At 43.5% G+C, this 25,701-nt stretch overlaps 2 protein-coding genes and 1 pseudogene across 2 annotated transcripts; 2 read left to right on the forward strand and 1 right to left on the reverse strand.

Moving 5' to 3' along the window:
- Nucleotides 1–3,037: 3,037 nt before the first annotated feature.
- On the forward strand, nt 3,038–7,684 carry LOC111839854 (troponin C, skeletal muscle). The gene is made up of 6 exons (XM_023804128.2): nt 3,038–3,198; nt 5,553–5,607; nt 5,889–6,032; nt 6,260–6,374; nt 6,846–6,982; nt 7,280–7,684. The coding sequence occupies exons 1-6, from the start codon at nt 3,196–3,198 to the stop codon at nt 7,309–7,311; spliced, it is 486 nt and encodes a 161-aa protein (XP_023659896.1). The 5' UTR covers nt 3,038–3,195; the 3' UTR covers nt 7,312–7,684.
- Nucleotides 7,685–7,786: 102 nt separating this feature from the next.
- LOC111839855 (troponin C, skeletal muscle-like) lies at nt 7,787–11,916 on the forward strand. The gene is made up of 6 exons (XM_023804129.2): nt 7,787–9,245; nt 10,178–10,229; nt 10,395–10,538; nt 10,761–10,875; nt 11,046–11,182; nt 11,436–11,916. The coding sequence occupies exons 1-6, from the start codon at nt 9,243–9,245 to the stop codon at nt 11,465–11,467; spliced, it is 483 nt and encodes a 160-aa protein (XP_023659897.1). The 5' UTR covers nt 7,787–9,242; the 3' UTR covers nt 11,468–11,916.
- A 3,676-nt stretch (nt 11,917–15,592) lies between these two features.
- Nucleotides 15,593–25,525, reverse strand: LOC111839853 (bcl-2-like protein 1; annotated as a pseudogene).
- Nucleotides 25,526–25,701: the final 176 nt, after the last annotated feature.

The raw sequence follows: 25,701 nt of genomic DNA on the forward strand, positions 1-25,701 counted from the left end.
GATCCCGTCTATAAATACCCCTCTGACTGCACCCCAAGAGCATCCAATTGGCTTCTGATGGGTAGAAGATCTGGGTCACGCCTTGACGTTGGCAGGGCTGTCCCCCTCCGTTCTCCTTATTTAGTTTGAAATGTCTTGGTTTAGCTTCCAGGGCTCATCTGCTTTTCTTGGGAATGTCTATGAATAGAGCATGCAGGAGATATGGCTCTCTGTCGGGAGGGAAGCAGACCAGAGGAGGGGCTGTGGGCACCATCTGGAGCTGTCACTCAAGCTGAATGGGGTTAGGAGCCAGGATGCCAGAGGGAGCTTTCCAGGGCTCTGGGGAGAGCACACAAACTTAATGGCTGGTACAGAGAGTATGGAAGTATTCATACTAGAATATAGAGAAGTACAGCACCTAAGAAATTATAGAATGCAAAGTTATACCCATGAAAAGATAGAAATGACACCAGGCAGGAGACTGACCCTTCAAACACAACAATGAAACATGCAAAACAGAAGCACTTTTATCAGCTTATGGCATAATAGATGGGATAGCCTGACACATGCATTCAGATACAGGTAGAGTTCAGCAAATACAAGTGGCTGATGGGTGGAGATGTGTAGATTAACTGGCAGTTCGCCGACCAGATGTAACTGAAGGCGCTCAGAAACTGATGGAAATGCTGGGGATGCATATGCCCTTTGGTCTTACATTCATTTCATAGGGGTGACATTGCAAATTCTGTGAATATATGACCAATTTCCCTGTGCGTAATGCACTGTTGATAATCATAAACATTTATGTCATATGCAGATATAGGTGCTGCTGGGATCTTCCCCTCTGTATGTGGTGTTGGAACACACCATCAACATGATTTGTAGGAGTAATGGTGCACAAATAAAGGATTATACATATTGCAAACTGTTTCATTGAGATTTGGCCACACTAGCTTACAAATATATACACATCACTGTGGAAGAGAAGATCAATTGTGTGTTTTACCTTCAAAAATAAAAAAAAAACAATGCAACCCCAACAGTTTTTCCCTCTCCAGGTAACAAAATGAAGAAGTGTCAGTCAGGTTTGTATGGAAATCTTGCACTCAAAATTAATTTAATTTTATTTTTTTATGAAAAAGGCCCCATCCAAAAGAACATGAGTGTTCAATTGTACCAGGAGCCTTTGCTAAGAGCAACATTAGCATTAAAAATAATGATTGAAAAGGAAGATATTTTACATTAGTGTTTAAATCTGTAATAGTTTGAAGGAAAATATAATACAATCATTAAGACTGTGCAATGCAGATTTGTGCTGATGTCAGAAAAGCAATACATACAGGCTTGTCAAGTGACCAGGCTGCTGTCAAGGGCTGGCTGAGCTCATGCCTGAAATGCCATTAAAATCCTTCTTTATTGTGACACAAACACAGAAGCAGAAAGCAATAATGGCCACTCCCTAAGTGAACTGAACGCATGGCACATTGGTGCCCAATCTCCATCAAGCTTAGTTCAAGATCAGTCAATCACCAGGGCTGACCTATTGTTTAAGGAGTGAAATTATGATTTAGCTGGTAATTTGGAAGGCAATTGCATGCTTAAAACAAAGATTGTGGACACTTGAAGGATTCTGCTTGACCTCCTGTACTGCTACACTTTGAAATCCAGTTTGACAAACCTTGAGGTATTGGATTGTCTCTAAGTTACAGAATTTCTGTGATATATTCTAGGCAGTTCAGGTCCTTCCCAAAGTGAGCAACAGGCTATTTGTTAAAACCAAGACACCACAACTGGTTTCTCTGGGTATTGTTCTTTGTACTAGCTAGTCTTTATTCAGACCTGCATTGTCAGACGTTTGTTTTAGTATGTATGAAGGGCTACAGAAAATGTTTTGCAAACGAAACCGAAGTATACGAAATTACTATGCATAACCTGATCAGTGGGAAATGAGATGTTTGTGGGGGGGGAAGATGCTTATTGCTGATTCCTACAAACACTTTTTTTGGGCCCAGGAACCATGATTTGTAAATAATGAGGCATAGAGTCACAGCCAATGGCTTCTTATTTGCTGAGTTGAAATGTTTTTCACTTATGAAATTATCACTATATGCTTTACTCCTGTTTTGTGTCTCTCGCAGTTAAATGACATGATTTCCCAAAACTGTCATCACTTCTGTCATTATCCAGTTGTTTCTGGCCATGCTCAGGAAACAAAAGTGTAGCCTGCAACAGGGGGACCAGCAGGCAAATCCAGCCGGCTCAGGATCGTTTGTATGAGTACTTTATCCGCTGAAGTGCTCCTCCATTTTCTGCAACGCTGTTATTTACCAAAACAAAGAGGCAAAGCGTACAATTCCACACCATTGCTAACATGCAAAAGTCATGTGTAGCTCCACTCCTTTTAGTCTGCCGCACTGGCTCACTGTATACCAGAGTGTTCACTGTCTCTGCCTGCACTGCATCCCCTCTCACCCTCTGCTGTGCCTCATGTGCCTCTGCTGGTCCTCCAGCTGCTCTGGTCATCTGAGGCCAGTGGGTAAGCTGTTTAAATTGAGCTTTTCAAAAAGACGAACTTTTTTCCCGCTCCCACGGAGTCTCCCTTTTTCCTCTTCTGTGCGTTGGTTTTTCATTTTTCATCTTGATCGCATTTACTTTGATTTGCTCCTTATAAAAAAATGGAACGTTCCGGAGTTCAATTGACTTTATTGATTTGTATGTCTCTGTCTCCCAGTGATGCAGCATCCTGAAGTCCACACAGGCATAAACACATTTCATTCCTTCTCAGGTCTGGTTCACTTCCCTCGAAAACTGGGGGCTCTGAAGCAGTCTATGCATCTGCTGTCTCCTTTTCAGCTCAACCTATTCCAAAATAACATATGAATACTTTTTTTTTAAATAAATGTCATTGAGCCTACCCGTTGCGTCCTTTAGCTAAATATGGGGAACTGGTGGGTGGACAAGAACGACCCCCGGACTTGGGATGGGAGTGAGAGGAGGAGAGAGGTACATTGTGATTGGCTGAGAAAAAGTTGTGCCTGGGCACTTCATGACCAATCCTAGGAGTCTTCTATGAATGTGCAGTACATATTTAAGTGGGGGTTGTGCACAGGCATCAGGTGGATCAGGCCAGGAAGTACGCAGGGTGCCTCTAGGTGTCTTTCCCTGTGATCGCTACAGCCACTCTCTCTGATCTAAAGACCTCTATTACCAGCCAACATGGTAAGGAACTTTGCGGAGGACCCAAACCGAATAAAAGACACGGAAACTGTCCGAAAGCTATACAGCCTGTTTGATTTTCGGTTTTGTGACTTGTGTAGAAGTTTTGGGGAAAGTGATTTCCTGTGGAAGATGCTTTAGACGCTCCGTTGGGTCGGGGCATTAATGTGGATTTGCGGAAAGTCATGGAGACATCGACTAAACGAACACATGGCAACCACGTAGTCATGTCTATCTGTCTGTACATCCACGATCATGTTCGTCAGTGCATCTATCTGTGAGTCTGTGCAGTTAGTCACCATGTATTTGTGTGCATGCTCCTCTGTGTCCACCAGTCTCAATAACACCCTTTCCTCAGGTCCTCGCTATAACCCCTCCAGCCACAGAATATATGCGTCTTTCTCTTCCTTGTTAACGTTTCTTCATCCTCCTGCTGAAAGCGCATTATTTGAGTTGTACATTCACTCCCTTTCTGCAGTAACTCGAAGCACCAGGCAGCTTTTAACTTTAGTGTGACGGACTGAGGAGTGTATCTGAGAAGTTTTATTTCACTGTTTCAGTAGGTGTTATGTGATCAGCAAAAAGCACATCCATTAAAGACATTTTAGAGTCATTGTGTTAGGTAGTGTTTTTGTATTCAAGTGCTAGGGCATGTAATGGAAGTGTTCTGGATGGTTTTCCTTTTGTCTACTGGTTTGTTGAGAGGTTCCAAGTTGTTTTTTTTTGCACAAAGAAATTGGTTGGTATTGTAAGAAGTACTGCTTGGTCTGGCTAATGATAAGGATAACAAAAGCGGGAATGGAGTAATAGTGCAATACTCAATAATGCAGTGCTCAGTAATGCAATGCTCAGTAATGCAATACTCAAATAGGCAGTAGCCAATTAGCTGAGAATGACTTTGATTATCTATGTGGGTTTGGGGGTGTAATACCATGAGGGAGTGATTGTAAATTATATGTGGGACTGTGAGTGGCTTGGACAGGAAATGGTGTGTATGTGAGAGTCTGCTACAGTCCAGTGAACCTGTGCAAACATCTCTGTGGGTGCCTGCGAATATGCATCTCCACCAAATGTTTAATTACATGTTGCTGTAACTGGTGCGATTATCTATGAAGAAAATGAAGTGCCAGAAATGCTGTACTGCTGAAGCGTCACGCTGTGCATTTCTGTTTTTATCCAAGGGTGTGCAGGAGGATGGGGAATGCGAGAGTGCATGCATGGATGATTGATTAGAAAACTGGTGTATGAGCGAGTGCAGGCAGCAGAACTGATCACAAGACCAGGTATTAGTGTGTAGAGCTGGATACCGTTACAAATTGGAGCTGACGAGGGGGAGATTGCAGAGGGACTGACACACTGTGCCAGAATGTCAGCATCGACTCCTTGCTTCTCTTGGTGTCAGCAGAGCGTATGAGGTTTCGCTTGTTTAATTTAGCAAATCCTATCTGACGATGCTGCTCCTTTGGCCCCATCGTTTTGGCAGTGTTTGGCCCCTGCAGTTTTTTTTTTTTCTGAAGCCAGAGCCACCAGGTGCCATGCAATGGATTTTGAATTGGGATCTTTGGATTATGGGATGATAAATATGTTTCCTAAAATGTGTATCAGTTACGCCTCCAAACCCACAGAGTGCATGAACAAATACACAACTTTATCTGGTTTTTAGCTTCTGTTTATTAGTGGTCTGGCTTATTTTATTGTAGATACTGTGTATTACTTTGGTGTGGGTTCAGTTTGCCCCAAAACCCAAAATCATCTCTGTTCCATCGGGAATGGAGCCTCATACTTTGGTGCCTTTACCAGCAGAAGCAGTGTTTGAAATACCTTGTGGTACAGCTGTATTGTAGCGGTTATGTTTTTGGTAACAGTGAATCATGTGACCCTATTCCCTGGCACAAATGTTATGGAAGGCGATGGATCAGAGCATACAGAAGGCATCAGTCAGCAGGTGGATTAATTATCCCTCACTGACCTAGCAACCAGCTGTCGTCGCTGCACTTTTGCTGAAGGATCGCCACATTAATAATTCATTTCTGACGTTCCCAATTTTGACAAATTCCAAAAAAAACTGGACTTAAAACAGGCAACAAAGGGCTTAACAGTGATTTTTAAAAACTGTCATGACTGCCTTTTGGTGGAGGAGATGATTTGATGTTTTCTCAATGGGGACTTGCATGAGAGGGTATGTGAAATAACATGGTGGCTCAGATGCAGCTTATTCACCACCTAAGTTCTCCCTTTAGAATCTCCCAAACCTTCCTAGAATATTACACCTCAGTATGACGCCATTAGAAATACCCTCTTTTCTCCTTTAACCTGTTGTATTTTTCTCATGTCCTTCTTTCTCTTTCTTCTACAAGCCAACTGACGCCCAAGAAGACGCCCGCTCTTTCCTGAGCGAGGAGATGATTAGAGGTGATACAGGATGGGAGGCACTATGGCCGTTCTCTGAAGTGTGGTTTACAATAGTAGTGTTTCCTGAGAATTGTTAATTCCCCTTTACCCGCAGAAGGGAAAAGAAATTGCATCCATTTATAGTTTATAAATGATTAGTCCTGGTTTAACAGTAAATAAAGCTTAAAGAGAAGGATTGAAAAAAATATGATTTATTTTCTCAGTATCTATTGAAATCAAGCTAAGAAATTATATAGAAATATTGAGACTGTTTGACTCATTGTGGTGCTGCACCATTCCAGAATTCAAGGCTGCCTTTGATATGTTTGATACCGACGGTGGCGGTGACATCAGCACCAAGGAGTTGGGCACTGTCATGAGGATGCTGGGTCAGAACCCCACCAGAGAGGAGTTGGATGCCATCATAGAGGAGGTCGATGAAGACGGTGCGTTTGCTGAACAAAGGTCACAGATCACACGTGTTGTCTTGCAGTAGTCCAGAAATAAACGAGTCTCAGCTTTCACTGGTGTCCATGTCAAATGAATGTTATGTGCTTAAGTGCTGTTTAGGACCAAAAGTGAGGGAGGCAAATTGTCAATAATTCCGCATTGGTCTGTGCTTCCATGAGTCTTTGCTTTGCTCTCTGTAAGTCTGCCTTTGCTCTACACAAAGGCAGCGGCACCATTGACTTTGAGGAGTTCTTGGTCATGATGGTGCAGCAGCTAAAGGAGGACCAAGCTGGCAAGAGCGAGGAGGAGTTGTCAGAGTTCTTTCGTGTTTTTGACAAGTATGTTTCTTCTCCTTCTACTGTTGAATGTTGAATGTGCCCCCCCCCCCCCCCCCACCTCCAGAAACATCTCTATCCTTCAGGGTTTACTAATAAAATCTCACCCACACTACCCTTGTGTCCAGTTGAAAATAGGGCGCAGCAACAGTACAAACGGTCCTCAGGACCCTGTTGGAATAGTTTTATTTATTTATTTTTATTATTAGTGAATGTAATATAGATCTTTTTTTATTACAAAGTCTAAGCTGAACTGTAAAACTTCACTACCCTTCCCTGCCCTTACAGGGTCCATTGGAAGGGATTAAACAACAAGGTTTAAAGCACCTGACATCTACGATACAAACACAAACACTCGCGGATTTTAAACTCACACCGAAGCACTTTCATTCACACTGCTTGGGAACACACACTCATTTATAAATGATAGTAAAGTACAGAAAATCATACAGCCTCTCTGTTCTGATCTCCCAGGAACGCAGACGGCTTCATTGACAGGGAGGAGTTCGGCGAGATCCTGCGCACTGCTGGGGAACCCATTTCAGAGGAGGAGATTGATGAACTCATGGCTGATGGTGACAAAAACAATGATGGCAAGATCGACTTTGATGGTGTGTCACTTGGATTCACTCACAGACAACACCGTCGTGTTAACACACTGCAACTTTCTCAAAGTCATAGAATAAATCACAAAAGTCATACACGTACATCATGAAATGTTCCATCCTCATCATCATCATCGAGTCCAGTACTGTGTAACCTAGGTGAAGCGTTAAGGGATTTGATATACCTGTATTGATGGTATTTAATTACAGCCTGGGACATGTTGCTTTTGTTATTGTATTGAGGCTATCTGTCTCCATTGATAAAGCAGAGGTCAACCATTGCTTTTTGCCTTTTATTTGCAGAATGGCTGAAAATGATGGAGAACATTCAGTAGAAAAAAAGAAAACATTCCTGAACAAACCCCTCAGCTTGGCAAGGAGTGTTTCTTTGAACTGACAACAGCTCCTGTGTAAAGGGCTACTGTACCCAGGGACTGGTAAAACAAAAAAAAAAACAGAGGAGACCTGAGGTCTAAGAATCTGTAAGAAAAAGGCTTGATCAGCCCTCCTTAGTTAAGGCCATACCTCATGCTGGCATTCTGGAACTTTCTGGGTATTAATATCCTGGCCAACTTCTGCAAGGAACGCAAATCCCCCTCCCTCTCTTAGCCTCCAGTTGTTTTCTTCCCACCTGCTACTGTGTCTAATGCGCTGCAGCATTTACATTGTGGTTATAAAATAAACCCGTTTCCATCTTTGAGTCACAAACCTTGGGCTCCTGGTCATGTTGTGATTGTAAAGGTGTTGGGGGGGGTGGGGCTTGGGGCGGTACATGGTACACATCTACTGGTGTTAGTAAAGTTCTCACTGCTTTTTTTGTGAGTGGGGTTGGGTTAGGGTGTTTCTCTATGTGTTTATTTTCAGAGAAGGCTTCCTTCTGGCTCTTCTCAGTCGCTGCAACAAACAAACTCCAGTCAGGAGAGAGATCAAAACAGACAGAGAAAATGCAGCCTGCACTATCTGGCTTTCTGCAGTGCCGGCGACCAGCCTTTCCTTGCGAGCAGTTGCTGCCTAACCAGCTACTCCTGCTCAGCCAGCAGGGTGAGGAGATTCCTGGCTGGTGTTGGCTCCGTAGCAGTAGCGCGGATGACTTTTCCTGGCTGCATTCCCTCCCTTTTCAGGTGTCCATCCAGTCCTCCCCCTGCTCCAACCCAAATCCAGGAGAGAACACCCCCTTCCATAGCCTTGGTCACATGCTGCTCCTTGCTTACTGGTTATGTCCACTGGCCGCAGCTCCAAAACATCATTCAACTCTTCGACATTAGCACCAGCCGAAGTACTGGTCTGCGGAGTGATCAATTCGACTGCCTGCCTTTCGACACGTCTTGGGTTCCTAGAGGGACACACCCTTATATCCTTTTTCCTCCCAGGGGGAGTCTTCCGCCTCCTTGCCATTCAGTTCCTTGTTGTAGGTGCCATACAAGGCGAGTCAGGGATCTGTCACCATACCCCACAGTAAAGCTTTCATGTTCTCCATACCCCAAGAGCAACAGCTATTCCTGGCATGACAGATCTGTGGAACAAGCACTTTCTTAAAGTTTAAGGTTACCCCTTACCTTATGGATATTAAAGAGTCTATCTTGGATGTATCAAGTCAAATATGCTTAAAAAAAAGCATGCAGGCTTTATTTCCAAATGTCTCTTCTCCATTGTCTAACTCCTTTGAATTTATACAAAAGCCTGTGGAAATGGTGTACTCTGTCGAGCACCCTGTCTACACTGTGCCTGGGAAGGCAGATTTCACAAGTATAAATACGCAGACAACCTGATCAGGCCAAGTACAACAGGAAACGTCCTGAAACCTTTTTTTGACATCAAAATATGTGACTAAACAAAGCAAACCATGCACACAATAGAATATTTTGAGAAATTAACAACTGTTCAGTTGAAAGCGCTATTCCCCTCCCCTGAGACCAAGTGACTATTCCTAAGTAGGAGCTTTTTGTTAATGCAGATTTCTGTTCCACTGTTTCTCTGGGCCAAACTTTATCACAGAGTTTCCTCCACATGAAAAAGACGTCTAGAGACGTAAAAAGCCACCTTTCATTCCAAACTTCGATTGGCTTGCAGTCGCCCACGAACCCTAAAAGCTGAGGATACTAATTCTGGAGACCCTTTAGTGATAGGGGGCGTGTCTTCGCCGGCCGATTTTAAGCGTGTCTGAACTCCCAAGTTGACGTCTAGTCCTTCTGTTCAGGTGCACGCAGACTGACCGTACCTCTGGGCTTTTTTCCTTGGAATTTGGGGGGGAAACTAATCCACAACTATGGTAAGCCAATTCATTCGCTCGCAACGCAATTTTCTTTGACTAATATGTTGGGAGCATCTCGTGAAAAATACAATATCAGTCGGAAAACTGCACTCAGTACAGCTGAAGTCTTGATGTATAAATGAACACGATTTAGAACACTATACGGCCTCAAACTTTCTTTTACACCAGCAAGTAGCCCATCACACTGAGTGTCGTGTCTAATACATAGTCATTGTGTGAAGCAGTGTATTAAATTACTATCGAAAGAGGATTTCAGCGTGAAGTCGCTTCAAAGCAGTTGAGATACAATTTTTACAATTTACCATAATTGAGTTAATATTGTTGCTTTATTTATAGTATTTAAATTAATTATTTAAATTGATATAGATTTACATTAATTATTTAGAATTACATATTTAAAATATACTTTAACTATATTATGCAACGTTGGATACCCGAAAAATATACATTAATTGCTTACTTTAGCCTAAATATCTAATTTGCAAATGTCCTAGTCGTTTCCTTAGTTTTAATATTTAGTTAATATAAATATTGAAACAGGACCAAATAGGATGGGTGCGACACAGATGCAAGGCATAGTTAGTATTACCCCCGACCTTTAAAGGTGTCGTCAGCTGGGTCCCGAGCCGTCAGGATTATATGCTTATCTGGCAGATTCCTAGGAATTGCATTTCAAGATGTTACTTTCGAGACGCATTAACGGGGATAATGTGCTGTGAGCTGTTCGTGTCCAATAATGTCCTTCAGATAGTGTCATGTGAAATCACGATAAACTGAGCACGTTAAAAACACAATTTAAAAAACTATGTTTCTGCCAACTTCTTGTGCTGCACTAACAGGGCATGAAGTGCAATGAAACACTGCGTTTCATTTGAGTTTCTATACTTTTTATGACGCAATTGATCACCATGATATTTGCTGTTTTCTAGAGCGAAGCGCAGCAGGAGGCGCGCTCATACTTGAGCGAGGAAATGATTGCCGGTGAGTTAGAACAACGCGGAGTTTACTGTACCTAACTAACGACGTGGCCAAAATTTAGTTAAATAAAATGGCTACCTTTGGGTGGAAAACGACAAAGTTGAATAAGCGCAAGAATTTTCCACCTGTTTATTCCTTACACACATACTGTTGCGTACTTTCATCCAGAATTCAAGGCTGCCTTTGATATGTTTGATACCGACGGTGGCGGTGATATCAGCACCAAGGAGTTGGGCACTGTCATGAGGATGCTGGGTCAGAACCCCACCAGAGAGGAGTTGGATGAAATCATCGAGGAGGTCGATGAGGACGGTAATCTTAAATTTGCTGGCTATGTACTATAATCTCTTCACGGATGCAGTTTCTTGAACTCTAGTCAACCTGATAAATCTCATAAGGAGAATATGAAACGTCATACCTCAAAAGTTCATGGCCGAGTTAAGGTGAAATAACGTCGGATTTTAAAAACGCATTTGCATACTGAACATTCAGTGTTGTGATTTTATTAATTGCATACCTTACAATTTATCCCAGGCAGCGGTACCATTGACTTTGAGGAATTCTTAGTCATGATGGTAAGACAGCTAAAGGAGGACCAAGCTGGCAAGAGCGAAGAAGAGTTGGCGGAATGCTTCCGCGTGCTCGACAAGTACGTTTCACTAGGACTGGCGATCTTACTACATATACCCTTCTAATGGTCTCCTGTACCAACATTACCTTAAAATTAACAATGAAATTAACAACTGCCAAATATCACTGACCACATGAGCGCCCCCGCTGAGAGCCCCTGTGAATGCGCACGCATGCGCTTTGTTGTAGGAACGGAGACGGATACATCGACAGGGAAGAGTTTGCTTTGATCATCCGCAGCAGCGGTGAGAGCGTTACGGAAGACGAGATCGATGACCTGCTGAAGGAAGGCGACAAGAACGCTGATGGCATGCTGGACTTCGACGGTACGTCCACTGTGCCAGGAAAGATTTCTCACTCTCTGGACAGATTTTATTTATTCAGCAGAAGTCTTTAACCAAGGCGGAATATACTTTCTAATTTTTATTATTAAATAGATGGGTATTTTTTTAACGTCAATCCATAACAATTTTTCCTTTCTTGAAGCCTAAATGTGCATTTAAGCGTTTATGGCCAGTTTGACTGTTCTAATTTAAGGTGCCTTATCAGATTGATTTATTGTGCGTTTGTATTTTGCAGAATTCCTCAAGATGATGGAAAACGTGCAGTAAAACAGGGACTCAAGGACATTCCTCCACCACATGACCCTTGCCTCCTCCTGTCTACTCAGCTCTTCCATGCTCTCTTCTCTACAGTCACACTCCACCATTCTGTCTGTCCCCCCAAAATAGGAATCAGCCATGGGGAGGGGGTGTCCTTCGATATCCCATAATCCCCCCCCCCCCCCCCTCTCTCTCTTCACGATCATTAAGATGCAGCTGTGGCTGAAATCTGAATGTGGCCTAAAGGCTGAGGTGACGGATTCCGTTAATTTTTTTCCTGGCAACAGATGGTGTCCTGCATACCCTGTTCATCACACCGCATCCAGCCTGTGCTGCTTAGGTTTGGCCACTCGGCACTTTGACAACGACGAGTCTTAGACAGCACCCAGCTCCTGTCAAAGAGGACTGTGAACCAAGGCTTGCAGGAAAACAATAAAATAATGATTTTGAAAACCGCATTGTGTTTGGTTTGACCTCTGAATTGAGCAATATAAATAAAATTCTATTTTGCTTTTATAAAAGTTTCTTTTATCCAATACCTTTGCTTTTTTCTTGCAGTGCCGTGTAAATTGTGGTGGATTTTTACATATTTCCTTGAAACTTGGTCTTCGTAGTCATTCTCAGGAATAAAAACAGTCTATATATTGTCATTTCTACTGCGTGTGGTATAAAGGTAAAATCTATAGCTCTAGGAAAGCTAAGAACATCATCATTTGGAGTCACTTTGAAATGCGTTGTGTATGTGTCTGACACACATTAAACTGATTTTCTGTTTTCTTGCAAAAAATCCTCTCACATTGATTTCACAACTGTTATTTGGCAAGGATGTGTTGAGGCCTGGCTCATCTTGGTCATTGAAATTCAATAACCGAGTTAAACAGTATAATCACTCTTATCTCGACTTTCACTCAGCATATGCTCTAGTTATTTACTATTATTAGTGCCATGCCATTGTTTCTAACTGTATCATTATTCTTCAAATTGACAATTTACCAGAATTTATTCTCAGTAATCATTCTAAGGATACAATAGTAGTCTCCCTTTTGAGATTCGTATCTGCATTATTTGAGCACCAAACATTGCATTTTCACATAATAACCAGTTTAACCACTGAGAAAAATAATTACCTGACAAAAAGGAAAAAAAACGATGCTCCACAGACAGCTGCTTTATTCTCTAGGAAGTCAACCACTGAGCTTCCGCTCCGATATCCATCTCTAATATACTGGCGAAAAACCTGATAATGTGTTAACATGCGGATGTATACGAATAAGAAGCCGTCCTACGAGTGCTGCCATCAGATGGTCATTTAGAAGATCATCTTGTCAGGCACATCTTACGTCACGCGTTCGCCGCTCTATTCAAGTGGCACAGCCCTGCCATCTTGTGACAACATTGTGTAACTGTACCCATGTGGCAGAGTACTGCCATTTGAATATCCTCGCTCGTTACCTTTGGGCAGGGCTGCGGAGAGACTTTTTGATGGGCAGGTGATCGATCGTCTTTGCCTTTCAGTTACCGTTTATAATGCAATATAAATCATACATTTTTATTTAATTTTTTTACAGAGTATCTTTCTCTTGCAAATGAAATTATACTGCTATTCTATTAAATGGGGTGAGTTTAATGAGTATCTGCATGTAACGACTAATGGACCTTGAAGATCTCATTTATTACTCAGCTTAATTTGACATTTTAGTCTTTATATTTCTAATCTGCCCTTGCTCATCAGGTTTCCTATTAGTAACTTGTTAATTAAAAGAAGTCACCTTCTATGAGCACAGTTGGCATTTATTACAGAGAGTTTAGCATTGCCCATTCGTTTGCGAAGTTTGCTGGGGAATGTCTGCTTTTGAGCATTTTACCCCTTTCTTCTGCTTTAAGTGGTGGCCAGCTCCCTCACAGATGGCCTAACAAATTGGCTATTTGTATATCCAGAGATGGACATCTGTGGAGTAGGAGAGTAGCCTAAAAGATCAAATCAATAACTCTCCCTGATCACTGGAATGGCCAATTAATCTCATAATAAATCAACCCCCTCTAAGTAAAATAACCACACCAACTCTGGAGGGGTGTAGACTGGCACACATTGCCTTCAGTGTGTTCACTTTCTCTCTTCTATTCTATGGGCTGCAGGTTTAGTTTTCTGTAACACACCGTCTTCTAAGTGCCCATTTGACAGTAGATGGGAGGAATCCATATTAATAATATTTTGATCCTGTTCACAAAAAAGTGTATGCAGTTGAAAGCATAGCTAATTATGGTAGGTTTACCCAAACATTTGACAGTCTGAAACATTGCTCTAACTTTCATCACTTCCTGTTTGAAATAAGAAGCCTTCCCATATAACTACTTACCCCCCTAACCTTAACACGGTCTCGACGATCTACAAATGCAAATCGTCTCCTACTTCCCAGGACCAAACTTAGCACCATGGCTGATCGGGCCTTCTGTTCTGCCGCCCCGCGACTATGGAACACCCTCCCAGACCATTTGAGGGCCCCACAGACTATTGAAAATTTTAAAAAAGGACTTAAGACATTTCTTTTTAATAGAACTTATGGATTTTAATTAATTTTGTAGGTTTCTTAATTATTGATTGACTTGCTTGTTTTAATTGTTGTTTTAATATGTGTTTTTTTCCCCCACTTTTTTAGGATGACTCATTTTGTGGCACTTTGAGATTTATTTTAAATGTAAAGTGCGTTATAAATTAAATCTATTATTATTATTATATACCTAGCATTCTGACAACTACTTGCACTCAGTGTTGGGTCCAGAACAAAATCACTAGAGGTGCACCTGAAATTAGTGAGGGGGCACAATCCCTGCAACCATGTCACAGTCATAGACCTGCCATTCTGATTAGGTGTTGTTGTTAGGTCCCTTTCTGTGAGCTTGTGAGACCTGCCACTTCACAACTGAACTTGCTCCCAGAAGTTTTGACCTTCACAATCACTTCACTTGCGCTTGACCAGGACAGCTGTAGCAGAGAAGGAACGTGATATCCTGACATGTTGAAATGATGGCGTCCTGTGATAGTGCCAAGGGAAACGTCACTAAATACTTCTGTATAGCTGCCAGTTCTGCTGCTAATATTTGTTGGAGGAGATCGCATGCCTCTGTGCTTAATTATGTACCTGTGTCAATAATGGGTTCGGTTTAATTAATTGATTCTGTTCATTAACAGGGGGGCCGACAAGCTTTTGCCTTATGACTAAGTTCTGTTCCAACGCACAGGTGGTACCTCAAAATGGACGGATGTCGGAATAGGATAATTGCAGTTTTAGGTGTGAAAATAAGACTGGGAGAGACTTGTGAGCCTGGGAAGGTCATGCTGCCATGCAGTACAGTACATTCCTGTGACTATCATACGGCGTGCAGCACGTACTAAGTAGCATAGCACTCTGGCACGTACAACCATCCAAAATTTATTCTCACATATATTGACTTTTGTTGTAAAAACAACTTTGATCGCATGTGCAAGTGGCTGTTAATCACATAGGTTCTAAGTCTGTAGTGTATTTACAGCACGTGATAGTTTGAGAATTAATTTCCCTTATTGGACTAATGTAGCCTCTTTGCTGGTTAGCGTTTTAAAGAGAGTTGCAGCCTGTTCTAGCTGTTTTTGGTGGATGGGATGAACCTGCCAAATGCCGTACCTAGGGCAAACATCCATTTAATGAGGGGCAAATGTATGAGAAGTGGCACGACTGGATCTGTATATTCAAAATTCTTCTGTTTTTTGCAGTCTGTAAATTACATGGTAGAAAACTGCTGCCTTTGGGAAACCTAGCCCAATAGGTTTTTGAGTGTCAGCTGAAGAAATCTGCTGCTCATATTTGCTATAAATTGCAAAATAAAAGCAGTTACCCTCAAATATTGTAATGAGCCACACCTGTATTAGACACATAGAACAGTACACAGTGAATGCCATTTTTAACTGATTTTTTCCATCCTACTTTTTTCAATGACACAGTATGAATGAGCTCAAATAAAACAAATGTAAAATCAGTTACAGTGTGTCTGTGGAAAATCCTTTCCCCTTTGATTTGGCTTCCAAGGATTTGATGTTACTTTTGTACCATTTCAAACCACCCATCTGAATACAAATTACTCAAGCAAAACACAAGATTTGAATAGTTTGTTTTATTAGGTATTGAATTATTTTGAACATTAATGCAGGTCTAAGACATCCAATGCCATTTTCCTATTTACAGTTTATTAAACTAAAAAGGAAAACTTTAAAAAAATATTCTATTTTAATGTTTCATCAAGCTAAAACAAACACAGAATGGGACACATCCACTTTAAGGCAACAGGGAGAACACTATGCTGCACACTCAATATCTTACAGAACATTTTTAAATCAAGGGTCTTAAATATGCTGGTAAATTAACCTATTCTAATGATCGTATAGCCTAACTAATGTACATAGTGTCATCAATAAGTGTGTAGTTTCTTCTGGGCTTTTTCTATAAAGCCACTGTTTAGTGCATCCACCACCACCATCATCTCTCTCTCTATCGCTCTCTCTCTCTCTCTCTCACACACAACACACACACACACACACACACACACACACACACGGCTTGGATATCAGCTGGACCCCAAGGTGCAGACCAGTGTTGGCTGACATGACTTCAAGGTACGCAAGACACATGCAAAGACTACCACAAATGGAATGGGTCAGCCAACAGTATGTCATGCTGTGGTCCTGATCTAGACCTGATTTCACTCTGTATCTGTAGGTCCACTGTAGTAGGTATAGTCAAATCACAAAACATTCAAATGATGATGGACAGAAGGATTATTAATGCAGTGCCATGATACCTTAGTAGCAATCAAGAAATGCATGATGCAGACATGTCCCGCTTGAAGACTGGAGGGAAGTGAAGTTTAACTGTAGTCTGGACTTCATTTCCCAACAGCCCCAGTGTTCTTTTTTTTGTTTGCATGTTTTATATATATGTATATACATACATATACATATACATACACTTAATCCAGCAGCAAGATCACACCAGCAACACCTTGTGACACTGGCTTTCGCGTCTCTTCTGCCTACACCTGTGTGGGCAGATACGTTAAAGTAGCTAGCGATTATGGCATTTCACTTCTGCCCCAGAGCAGCGGATTGGCCGGTTGCATGTTACCATCATGTCGGGTCAACTCTTTACACAGTGTCTACAATTCGGGTCCTCGTTTCCGAGTCTCGAGGGACGCCATGCCTACGGGGCATTCTGCTATGTGCAAGCCAGCACACGTCTTGGTGTCCTCAGGATCAATGACTTCATTTAAAGAAAGTGACTGATTAATTAATTCAGGTGATTTAGTGTTCAGGCAGCATGAAATCCTGCAGTTACACCAGGCCCTCTATGATCAGGCTGAGAGAAGACTGGTCCAAAAAGACATACGAGATTAAGTTTACAAACACGGTGATGACATCACTAATGACTGCTGAGCTGTGTGGACAACCTCCAAACCCTGTGACTCCTCATTAATTCAGAAGCTTCCCTCCCTCCCCCCCCCCCCGTTTCCAAATCTCTCCCCGAGGAGTTAATCTTACAGGGGGTGGTGATGAGCAATAAATGAGAAGAAAACGTTTCCTTAAGAAAAATAGAACTGACTAAAAAATCTTTTTATTAAAAAGAAAATAATATTTATCAGGATCGTTTCAAACTGCGACCCAAACCAGGAGAAGTGGTAGGTAAATGGAATGAGATGAGAATGGTTTCAGAGCAATTGCTAAAAACTGCTGTAAGAAACAAATCAAAATTCAGGAGGGAAAACAATCATCCATAGGGCAGGATGGGGTGGGGGTTGTACGGGATTATAAACAAACTGCAACAGATAAATAATAATGTACTATATTTTAAAAAGGCAAATGTATTCTCACTGGAGTGATGGCATCTTTAATTCACACCCTAAAAATAAGGTTATAGAAAGATGATCCCTAAAAAAATGTCAGTACTAAACCTTTTGGCCTTATTTGTAGGTATGGATGCTCTTTTGAGAAAAGATGCAGGCAAATGGAGTACAAAACATATACACACACACATACATACAAACACAAAGACCTAATCATACTGGGCCCTAAACCTTAAAGTTCTGCAAATTTTTGAAGAGAAAAAACACCTATATATTCAAATTATGTTTTCCCCCCAAAAATCATGAAACTTGAAAACACTTTTTTGCACCCCCCCCCCCCCCCCAACATTAACAGAAGAAAACCCACATGGACTGGTGGGCCTTTCGCAGCATGGCTGCGAGTGATAGCAGTGATACCACCACATCCCGTGCAGCCACATTCAGCCCATGGCTGGTCCTTCCTGTCAGAGCTTATGCTTATGCTGCCTGCGCCCGCTGCTGATGTGCTATGCAGTGGAGATAACTGGTTTGCCAACAGCTGTCACGGCATGTGGAAAAAAGACTGGTCCTCACTAACCACCACAACATTTTCCTGCAGATCCAGGTTTGACTGCCAGCACTTCCTTCTGCGTGAGTTTTCTGAAGGGGGCACTAGGAACACACGCGCGCGCGCGCGCACACACACACACACACACACACACACACACACACACACACACACGAGCGCACACACACACACACACACATACACACACACTGCACTGACTTTTTGGCTGCCCCACCTTCTCAAAGCTGAATAAAAACAGCTTTTATTGCAAATTTCAAATAAACTTGCACATCACTGGTCATCCCTACAACAGGAACAACAAAGTAAAACAAAGCAAACAAAAAAAATCCACGATCTTTCAAAGACTTTCTTTTTGTGTTGTGATGTAGTGATGGTGGCGAGGGATGAGTGACAGTTTGGATAACAGAAGGGTACGACCTGCCAGTGACAACAACTGCAGTGACGGTCCTGGAATGAACGTCACCACGACAATGGAGGATCGATCCAGCGGGTAGCGCTCCTGGCCGCCGACTGCCTCACTGGCGTTTCTTGGCGATGAGGAAGCCGACCAGCGCTCCCGCGACCAGCGCCATCGCCGCCGGCAGCCACTGCTGGAACCTCTCCCGAGAGCGGCGGCCTTCGGCGGCTGCGTCGTTGCCGAAGATCTCGGCGAAGCGATCCTGCCGGGAGAGGAGGGCAGAACGGTGAGCGAGGATATGCGGAGGCACGGCCAACGCAAAGCGAGGACTGACTCTGCATTCGCACTACAGCCTTTATTTTCACAGCTGACTGCATGCAGCTTTACACGCTAATCGAGGGAGAATTAATCCCTGGGACAGATACTTTCTGAGGCCATGCTGACAAACGGGAAACGCCCCTACCCACAACTCTCAGCTCAGATATCGCCTGCTGTGGATCCACTCCCTAGTGAATACTACCAGAACCTTTAGGTCTCATGAATCAGCTGCCCTGTAGCGTGTTACATGACATGGTTTGACCAGTTTTACAGACCTGCAAGCTGACTGTTCACGATGGTCAGCGGGTTTGTAGGAACCTATCTGCACGACAACACTAAAACACTGATGCCAGTTTTTTTTTTTTATCCATCCATCCATTCATCTATCCATCCATACTTCCATCCATTCATCCATCCATCTTCTGTAACTGCTTATCCTATTCAGGGTTCTCGCCAGTCTGGAGGCTATGGGCACAAGGCAGGGAACAACCCAGGACGGGGTGCCAACCCATCACAGGGCACACTCACATAGTGTTCACTCAAATATGTGCACCTACGGGGTAGTTTGGTAACTCCAATCAACCTCAGCATGTTTTTGAACTTTGGGGGGAAACCGGAGTACCTGGGGGAAACGATGACATGGGAGAACATGCAAATTCCGCACACATGGAGCCATGGTGGAGACTTGAAGCCAAATCCCAGAGGAAACAGGGCTACCTATTGCACCACTGTGCTACCCCTCAGTTTTTTCATTTAAAAATAAATCCATCTCTAACTGATTGGTTGCTAATCAATGTAGGCATCACACTTTGTAAAATTAAGAATTCTGCTGAACTGTAGCCATTGTTCTATTGTGTTGTACCATCATTTCAAAACCAAAAGAAACCACACATTGTTCAGCACTGCTTTCCATCACTCCATGGTCTAAATGCCATGGAGCAATCGAGAACCACACCTGGCCTAAACTGCTATTGTAACCACAGGACACATCTGAATCAAGGGACTGATGGCAGCGACGGTGATGAAACAGGTAAGGAGGCAGAGAAATGCAGACTTGCTGGGGGGGGGGTTATGTCTCATGACTCAGTTTTCAGGCACAAAGACATATTAAACATTCTCCAAACTTAAGAAGTGTGCAGTGTAAGAGAAACCAGACCCTCTGGGTGAAAAGACATGCAGAGGCCAGTAGAATCACTCAGGAGAACGTGATACATTCAAAATGAGATCCTCGAAGAAAAGGAGTCACTCCCTAACCTGATGTCAAACATGACACTGACAGATCCCACCTGACATGCTTGAGATGTCAGACAGCTAAGCTCACACCCTTAACTAAGGCAACTTACAAACAGTACAGGGTTTGACTGGAGCTTCAGAATCATGCAGATACCAGCAGCAGCCTCCACACAGCCCACAGGCTTAACCTTCGGCCTGCAATCGCACACTTCACTTTGTACCCTTTGTTCATTCATCTCCCTTGTTATTCATTTACGCTGTTTTTTTTTTTTACCCACCCTGAAAATGATCTGGGAGAGACAGAGACCTACAGACAGAGATAGGGCGTGCAGCATTCCAGAAACAGCATTGTTGCAGCGCCTTCCACTTTCTGCCCCGGATAGCCTGTCCCTGCTGAGTCACCGTGACAGCCTGTAACCCTGGGCAGGAAGGCAATCAATAGGGCAAATTCTTCAGAATGTTTGCTAAAGATCCACATAACTGAGCCCGCCCACCCTCAAGCCGGGATGCTCCGATCGGAAAGACCCCTTTGTATGATGCGTTTGCACATTCGGCATTCGGATTGGTCATTCGGCAACACCTGGGTGATCTTCAAGATTGACCATGACATCACGTCACTCTCCTGTGGCCCTGACAGACCTGCATGTCAACATCATGAAGTCATACATGCCTGCATGGATGACTCAGCACCTCAAAATGTACAAACTCATATGTTTACGCAAAAAAAAAAGGGGGGGGGGGATCCAATGAGGAAGCACTTTACACTCAGCTGGCTCCTCATTCCTCCAGCGACTGGAATGGATGGGAGCAGCGAGAGGCATTGAAAAGAAAATACAAGGAGGGAGAGAAACAAAGAGGGAACAAAAAAAGAACAGGAAGTAAAAGGGCGGAGAGCAAAAATTGATGGAATGTAATATGAAAAGACAGATAAGTATGTGAGAAGCACGACATACAAGAGGATGTGGTTCATAAACCAGACTTATTCTGAATCCAGAGGCCCGGACCCTAAGAATCCGCATGACGGTGACCTTACATCCTTCACCTAACATAATCAGCAATGGGACCAAGTTAACCACATACAGCTACTTCAGAGGCTATAAAGAGGCATGCTGCACCACATTACTACATAGGCTAGAACTTCACCTGTTTGCCATTCATCCAAAACACATCAACCCGCTGTACCACCTCAAAGGTACAACAGCAGCACTCTGGCACCTTTCTTCCATCCGGAAGCCAGGCATCCTCTGCACTCAATCTCTCCTACTTCCTACAGATACCTGCCACCGACCCCCAAGACCTGGCAGCATTTCCTGAGCCCATTCAGCAGAATTATTCAGTGATATTCAATTACCCTACTTCAATAACCAATTTCAACTTTCCCAGAGTTTTTTCTACCCTTCAGTAAAGTGCAGCGTAACACTAACAACCTAAAACAGGTTCTTCTGGCATGTAGGATTGAGAAATGTATGTAGTTGCAATAAGGGAGGTACAACTGTTTCATCACATACTAACTCCACCGCCCCCCAGGCATTTTCCAGTTACCATCATCTCAGTACTAACAATATCTAGAAAAATCAGACCGGAAGCTGACCTCAGTAAGCTCCCTGAGAGGGGGAACAGACCAAGTGGATAGAAAAGCCTGAGTCACCCTGAGAAATGGCTGCATCTCCACTCCCTCTTCTGGTAAGCGGCCCAGTGACCTCATCGGCCCTGGAAGGGACTGGCAGGAGGACCTCCACGGTGCACGCCCACCCTGAAGGGGCAGCATGCCCAGATAGAGGGGCCTACACCTTGGCTGAGCCAGATGTCACACGTGCTGCCAGCAAATGTAAAACAGCCTAAAATTCAACACTGGCTGTGGGCTAATGTCGTGGCTGGAGAACGGCAACGACAGACTGTGGCCTCTGTGTGCTCATGCAAGACAATCACATGCTGTGAAATGTTTTGGCAAAAAATAAAAAAAGAACTGAAGAGGCACAGAACGTATGAGTCACCTCGGATTAACGCAGTTTCGCAGAAAACACTCAATACGATGCCCTCAGTGCTGACTAATGGGAGCACTTCTGTCAGCCCTCAATGGCAAAACAAGGGCACCTACATTCACCTGCTCCCCAAACTCCTTTCGTGACTCATAGTGCTGTCACTTCTGTGGTCCCGCTGAAGGCAGCCCCCAGAAAACCAGACGCTACTGAACCAGATCTATGCCAGATGTTTTGATACACTGGGCACATGTGAAACGCCGCTGTCTGGACCTAATGCACCCCCCATACCCCCTGTCACTGAAATCAAGGCAATCAACAATGGGTGGCTGCAAAAAGGCTCCGCAGTGTCAGCAATAGGAACTCCGACCTCAGAAAGCACATGACAATATGGACAAGTTGGTCTACAGCTATTGTGTCTGATGGGTGCCAACAAATGTAGGGGGAGGAGCAAAGGGGGGTGATTTAAAGAGTAGAGAATGACTGGCTCTATTAGCTATATGAATAGAGCAGCCTTGGTTCTGAATCTGTTGAGAACTTACCCATCCTCCTTGGGTTTGAATCCAGGGCTGGATATGGTTGTCCAAGTAGACGGTCATCCAGTCCACAATGTGGCCCACCAGCGGGCTCATCTCCTTCTCGACACACTCCACGCACAACGCGCCACCAAAGGCGAAGAGGCCCACCACTCGGCCCCAGTTGACACCGTCCCGGAACACCTCGTTCATGACGCTCTCGAAGCTCTGGTAGGCTGTGGCCGGCGTGATATGCAGCTGTGACGACAGGTCGCTGAAGGCACGCTGGTACCGGAACTCAAATTCGTTGGCTGAGAGTCGCAGCGCCTCCTTCACCGCCTCCAGGCCCTGGGGGGTGGCGCCTTCCAGGGGAGCACCCTGGCCCACAGAGTTCCCGCTACTGACCGATCCATTGGCATGAGCCACAGCGCCTGCTGCTTCGCCCTCACCTCCCCCTGTCTGCTCGTCGGCTTCGTCCTGTATGATGTGGGCAATGGAGTAATTCTTCTGGGCCAGCTTATAGCTGACAAAGTACTCTACCAGCTCCCTATTGCTGTAGGACATGCTTTTCCTTCGTTCCCTTTCCCCCCTCCTCCCTCCCACAGACAGTTGTACGCTTTCTTGCTTAACAGGAGTGTGCCCCTCTCCCTCGATCCCTCAAGCTGCAGGCACCATGTCCGTCCCTCCCACCCCCCGGGGTGTGTCGATGGCTGGCTTTGGGGGGGGGGGTTCACCAAAAGGCAGCTACGGTGACACGAGCCCTGGAGAAGACAACATGGGAGCATCAATGTTAGGGCAGGGGAAGCACACAGGTTGAAAGGGAGCAAAATTATCAGAGGGAGCTTAAGCAGAGTCTCTGAACAGGGACAGCAATGCCACACCGGGGCTTCCTGGATGATCTGAGAGACATTAAGATGAGGTCGAGAGGCCTACATCCGGATGCTGATGTTCAGCAACAGGACACTGTTTCCTAATTCAGTATTACGATATTCATATGACAGGCCTGAATGGATCTTAAATGACTAGACTGACACCATAAGTTAAGCACACTTAAGCGTTAACAGTCACATGTTTAATGCCTTAATGTTATATTATACTGAGTAACACTGTCCCTTAAGCCATAACTTTGATTGAAGTGGAACCAAAACAACAATGTTTATTGCACAAAATAAAAAACAGGACTACATATGACCATTTACTAAATAGGCAAACTTATTTATAATCATATATACATAAGCGTGACTGCTACTGCTAATAATTATGTTAGAAAAAGTCTTAACTAAAACGTATTGTTATTTTCAACATTATAACCGAAACAAACAAGCACATTAAATTTTTATATGATAACATTTGCTTATGATTCACGAACACAACACGCGCCAGGCTAACGTTAGCAACAGACCACAAACTCCGTGTGAAGGCCTTCGCCTGAATACTGCGGATAGTTCATCAGCCACATTTAATAAGTTTAAGTTTCATTTTTTTCAGATGCGATAAGAACGCGTAAACGTCAGGTTCGTAAAAAGGCGTGGTTTAAAAATCTACTTTATTTTTGAGAATTATACAACCGCTCCTACACAAACCGGGGGTTGGGAACCCCTGATTTATTTCACACTGGAGCGTAGATGACACTCTTATAAACATCTGAGAAAACAAATCCCAAAATGTGACACGTGGGTGAAAAAAAGACTACCAAGGGTTAATGCACCCCCTCTAATAGCTAATATGACGCACCACAGTTAACTTTCAGTATTATTATATCAAAGGTTAAGATTAACCACTGTGAGTTTCTGTAGGAGAAGTAACAATCTAATGTTCAGAGGATGGACGGGAATGCTGAATACCAAAACGAAAACATCGAAACGCCCCCAGCACGAGACATGTTAATAAACTAGTGCCATCATAAAAATCACCAAAATGAAATTAGTCTCTGCCCCTTAGACAGCTAATTCTAGTATACAACGCAATAAAGCACTGCCCTTCCTTTTTTCCACAACCATCAAGCAAAATATGCGAGAGGAGAAAATGGCCAAGAACTGAGCGTGAAGCGACCCACGGTTAAACTACGTCGTAAGGTAATGGAAACGAGCTAACTTACCTGGCCACAGATGTAGTGTGGGACCCAGCGCACAGTCTCGCTCTAACAGCCTGGTTATTTATTTATATTAGACTAAACGCATGACGGTTTTTCCAAACTGCTGTCAAAAAACTGAGCGCGAGATGCTGCGGAGGATCAGCGTCCTAAGCAAAGCTCTACGTCGGTTTACAAGCTGGCTCCACCCTCCTCTCTGGCCATTGGTTGAGAGGATGACACCGCCCTCTGCGTCGCCGTAAATTGCGTAATAAAGGAGCACATTGTACTGGCCGCATTATCTGATTCGCTACATTCTCGGCCGAACAGAGCGATACAATGGCTCGGAGGGCAGGGTCTCTTTTTCGCAACCCGGGTTCGAATCCATCGAGTCCACAAGGAATCTACGTGGTTTGCGAAAGTGTGCGCGTTTGCGTCGGCGGTTCCACGGGAGTATTAAGATTCAATCCCGCGGACATGTCGATCAGGTGATCTGGTGACTCTTGGCATGAGCCGTATACGTCGGACTGGCGTCCTGGTCACCAATCCCCTGCTCTCTGGAACTGGTTGTGAATTACTGCGACCGTAATTGAATAAGCGGTTATTAAAAATGTACGGATATCATCAAACAACCTTAATCAATCAAATAAATCACTGTGTGATTTATGGCGGTGTTATAATAACAGGAAACGCACTCCTACTTAGAAAAAGGAAATTGCAAGAAAATCAAATAATAGTTACGTATTTAACTGAAACGCCCAGGTGATACATTTTTGTCTCTGGCACTTACACCATCAATGCAGTTGTAATTTTCAGTGACGGGTAAGTCCTTGGCGAGGAATCCATTTTATTAGAACATGAACAATTGCCCACGTAGCTTTCTTTATCTGGTGAGTGTACGGAGGACAGTAGCAAATGAAAAATGCATTTTTTCGCATCCATTAAACCACAAGGATAAATACTTACGTTAGCATTTACGAATATAATACAACATGGTCGAGTTTTCTAAAGCATTATAATCCCTTGTGTAGCTCGCTTCCCAGTCCACCAGTCCTGCTGCTCTTGCAAGGTTATATGTACAACTTAACGATTGGTCAATGTCGTTGTGACGTTTGTTCGGATGTTCCTCCTTCATTCAATGAGTTTAACCAATCAAGCAAAAATAAAACGGAAATATTATATCTTTTGCCTGTTACTAAGTTCGAACCCTGACCATTTTATTTATGAGATACAAAAAAAGATACGAATTTACCCCATGCTAGGTACTCGATGTATTTAAAGTTTACTATCT

Source organism: Paramormyrops kingsleyae, chromosome 8, assembly GCF_048594095.1.
Source record: "Paramormyrops kingsleyae isolate MSU_618 chromosome 8, PKINGS_0.4, whole genome shotgun sequence".
NCBI lineage: Eukaryota > Metazoa > Chordata > Actinopteri > Osteoglossiformes > Mormyridae > Paramormyrops > Paramormyrops kingsleyae.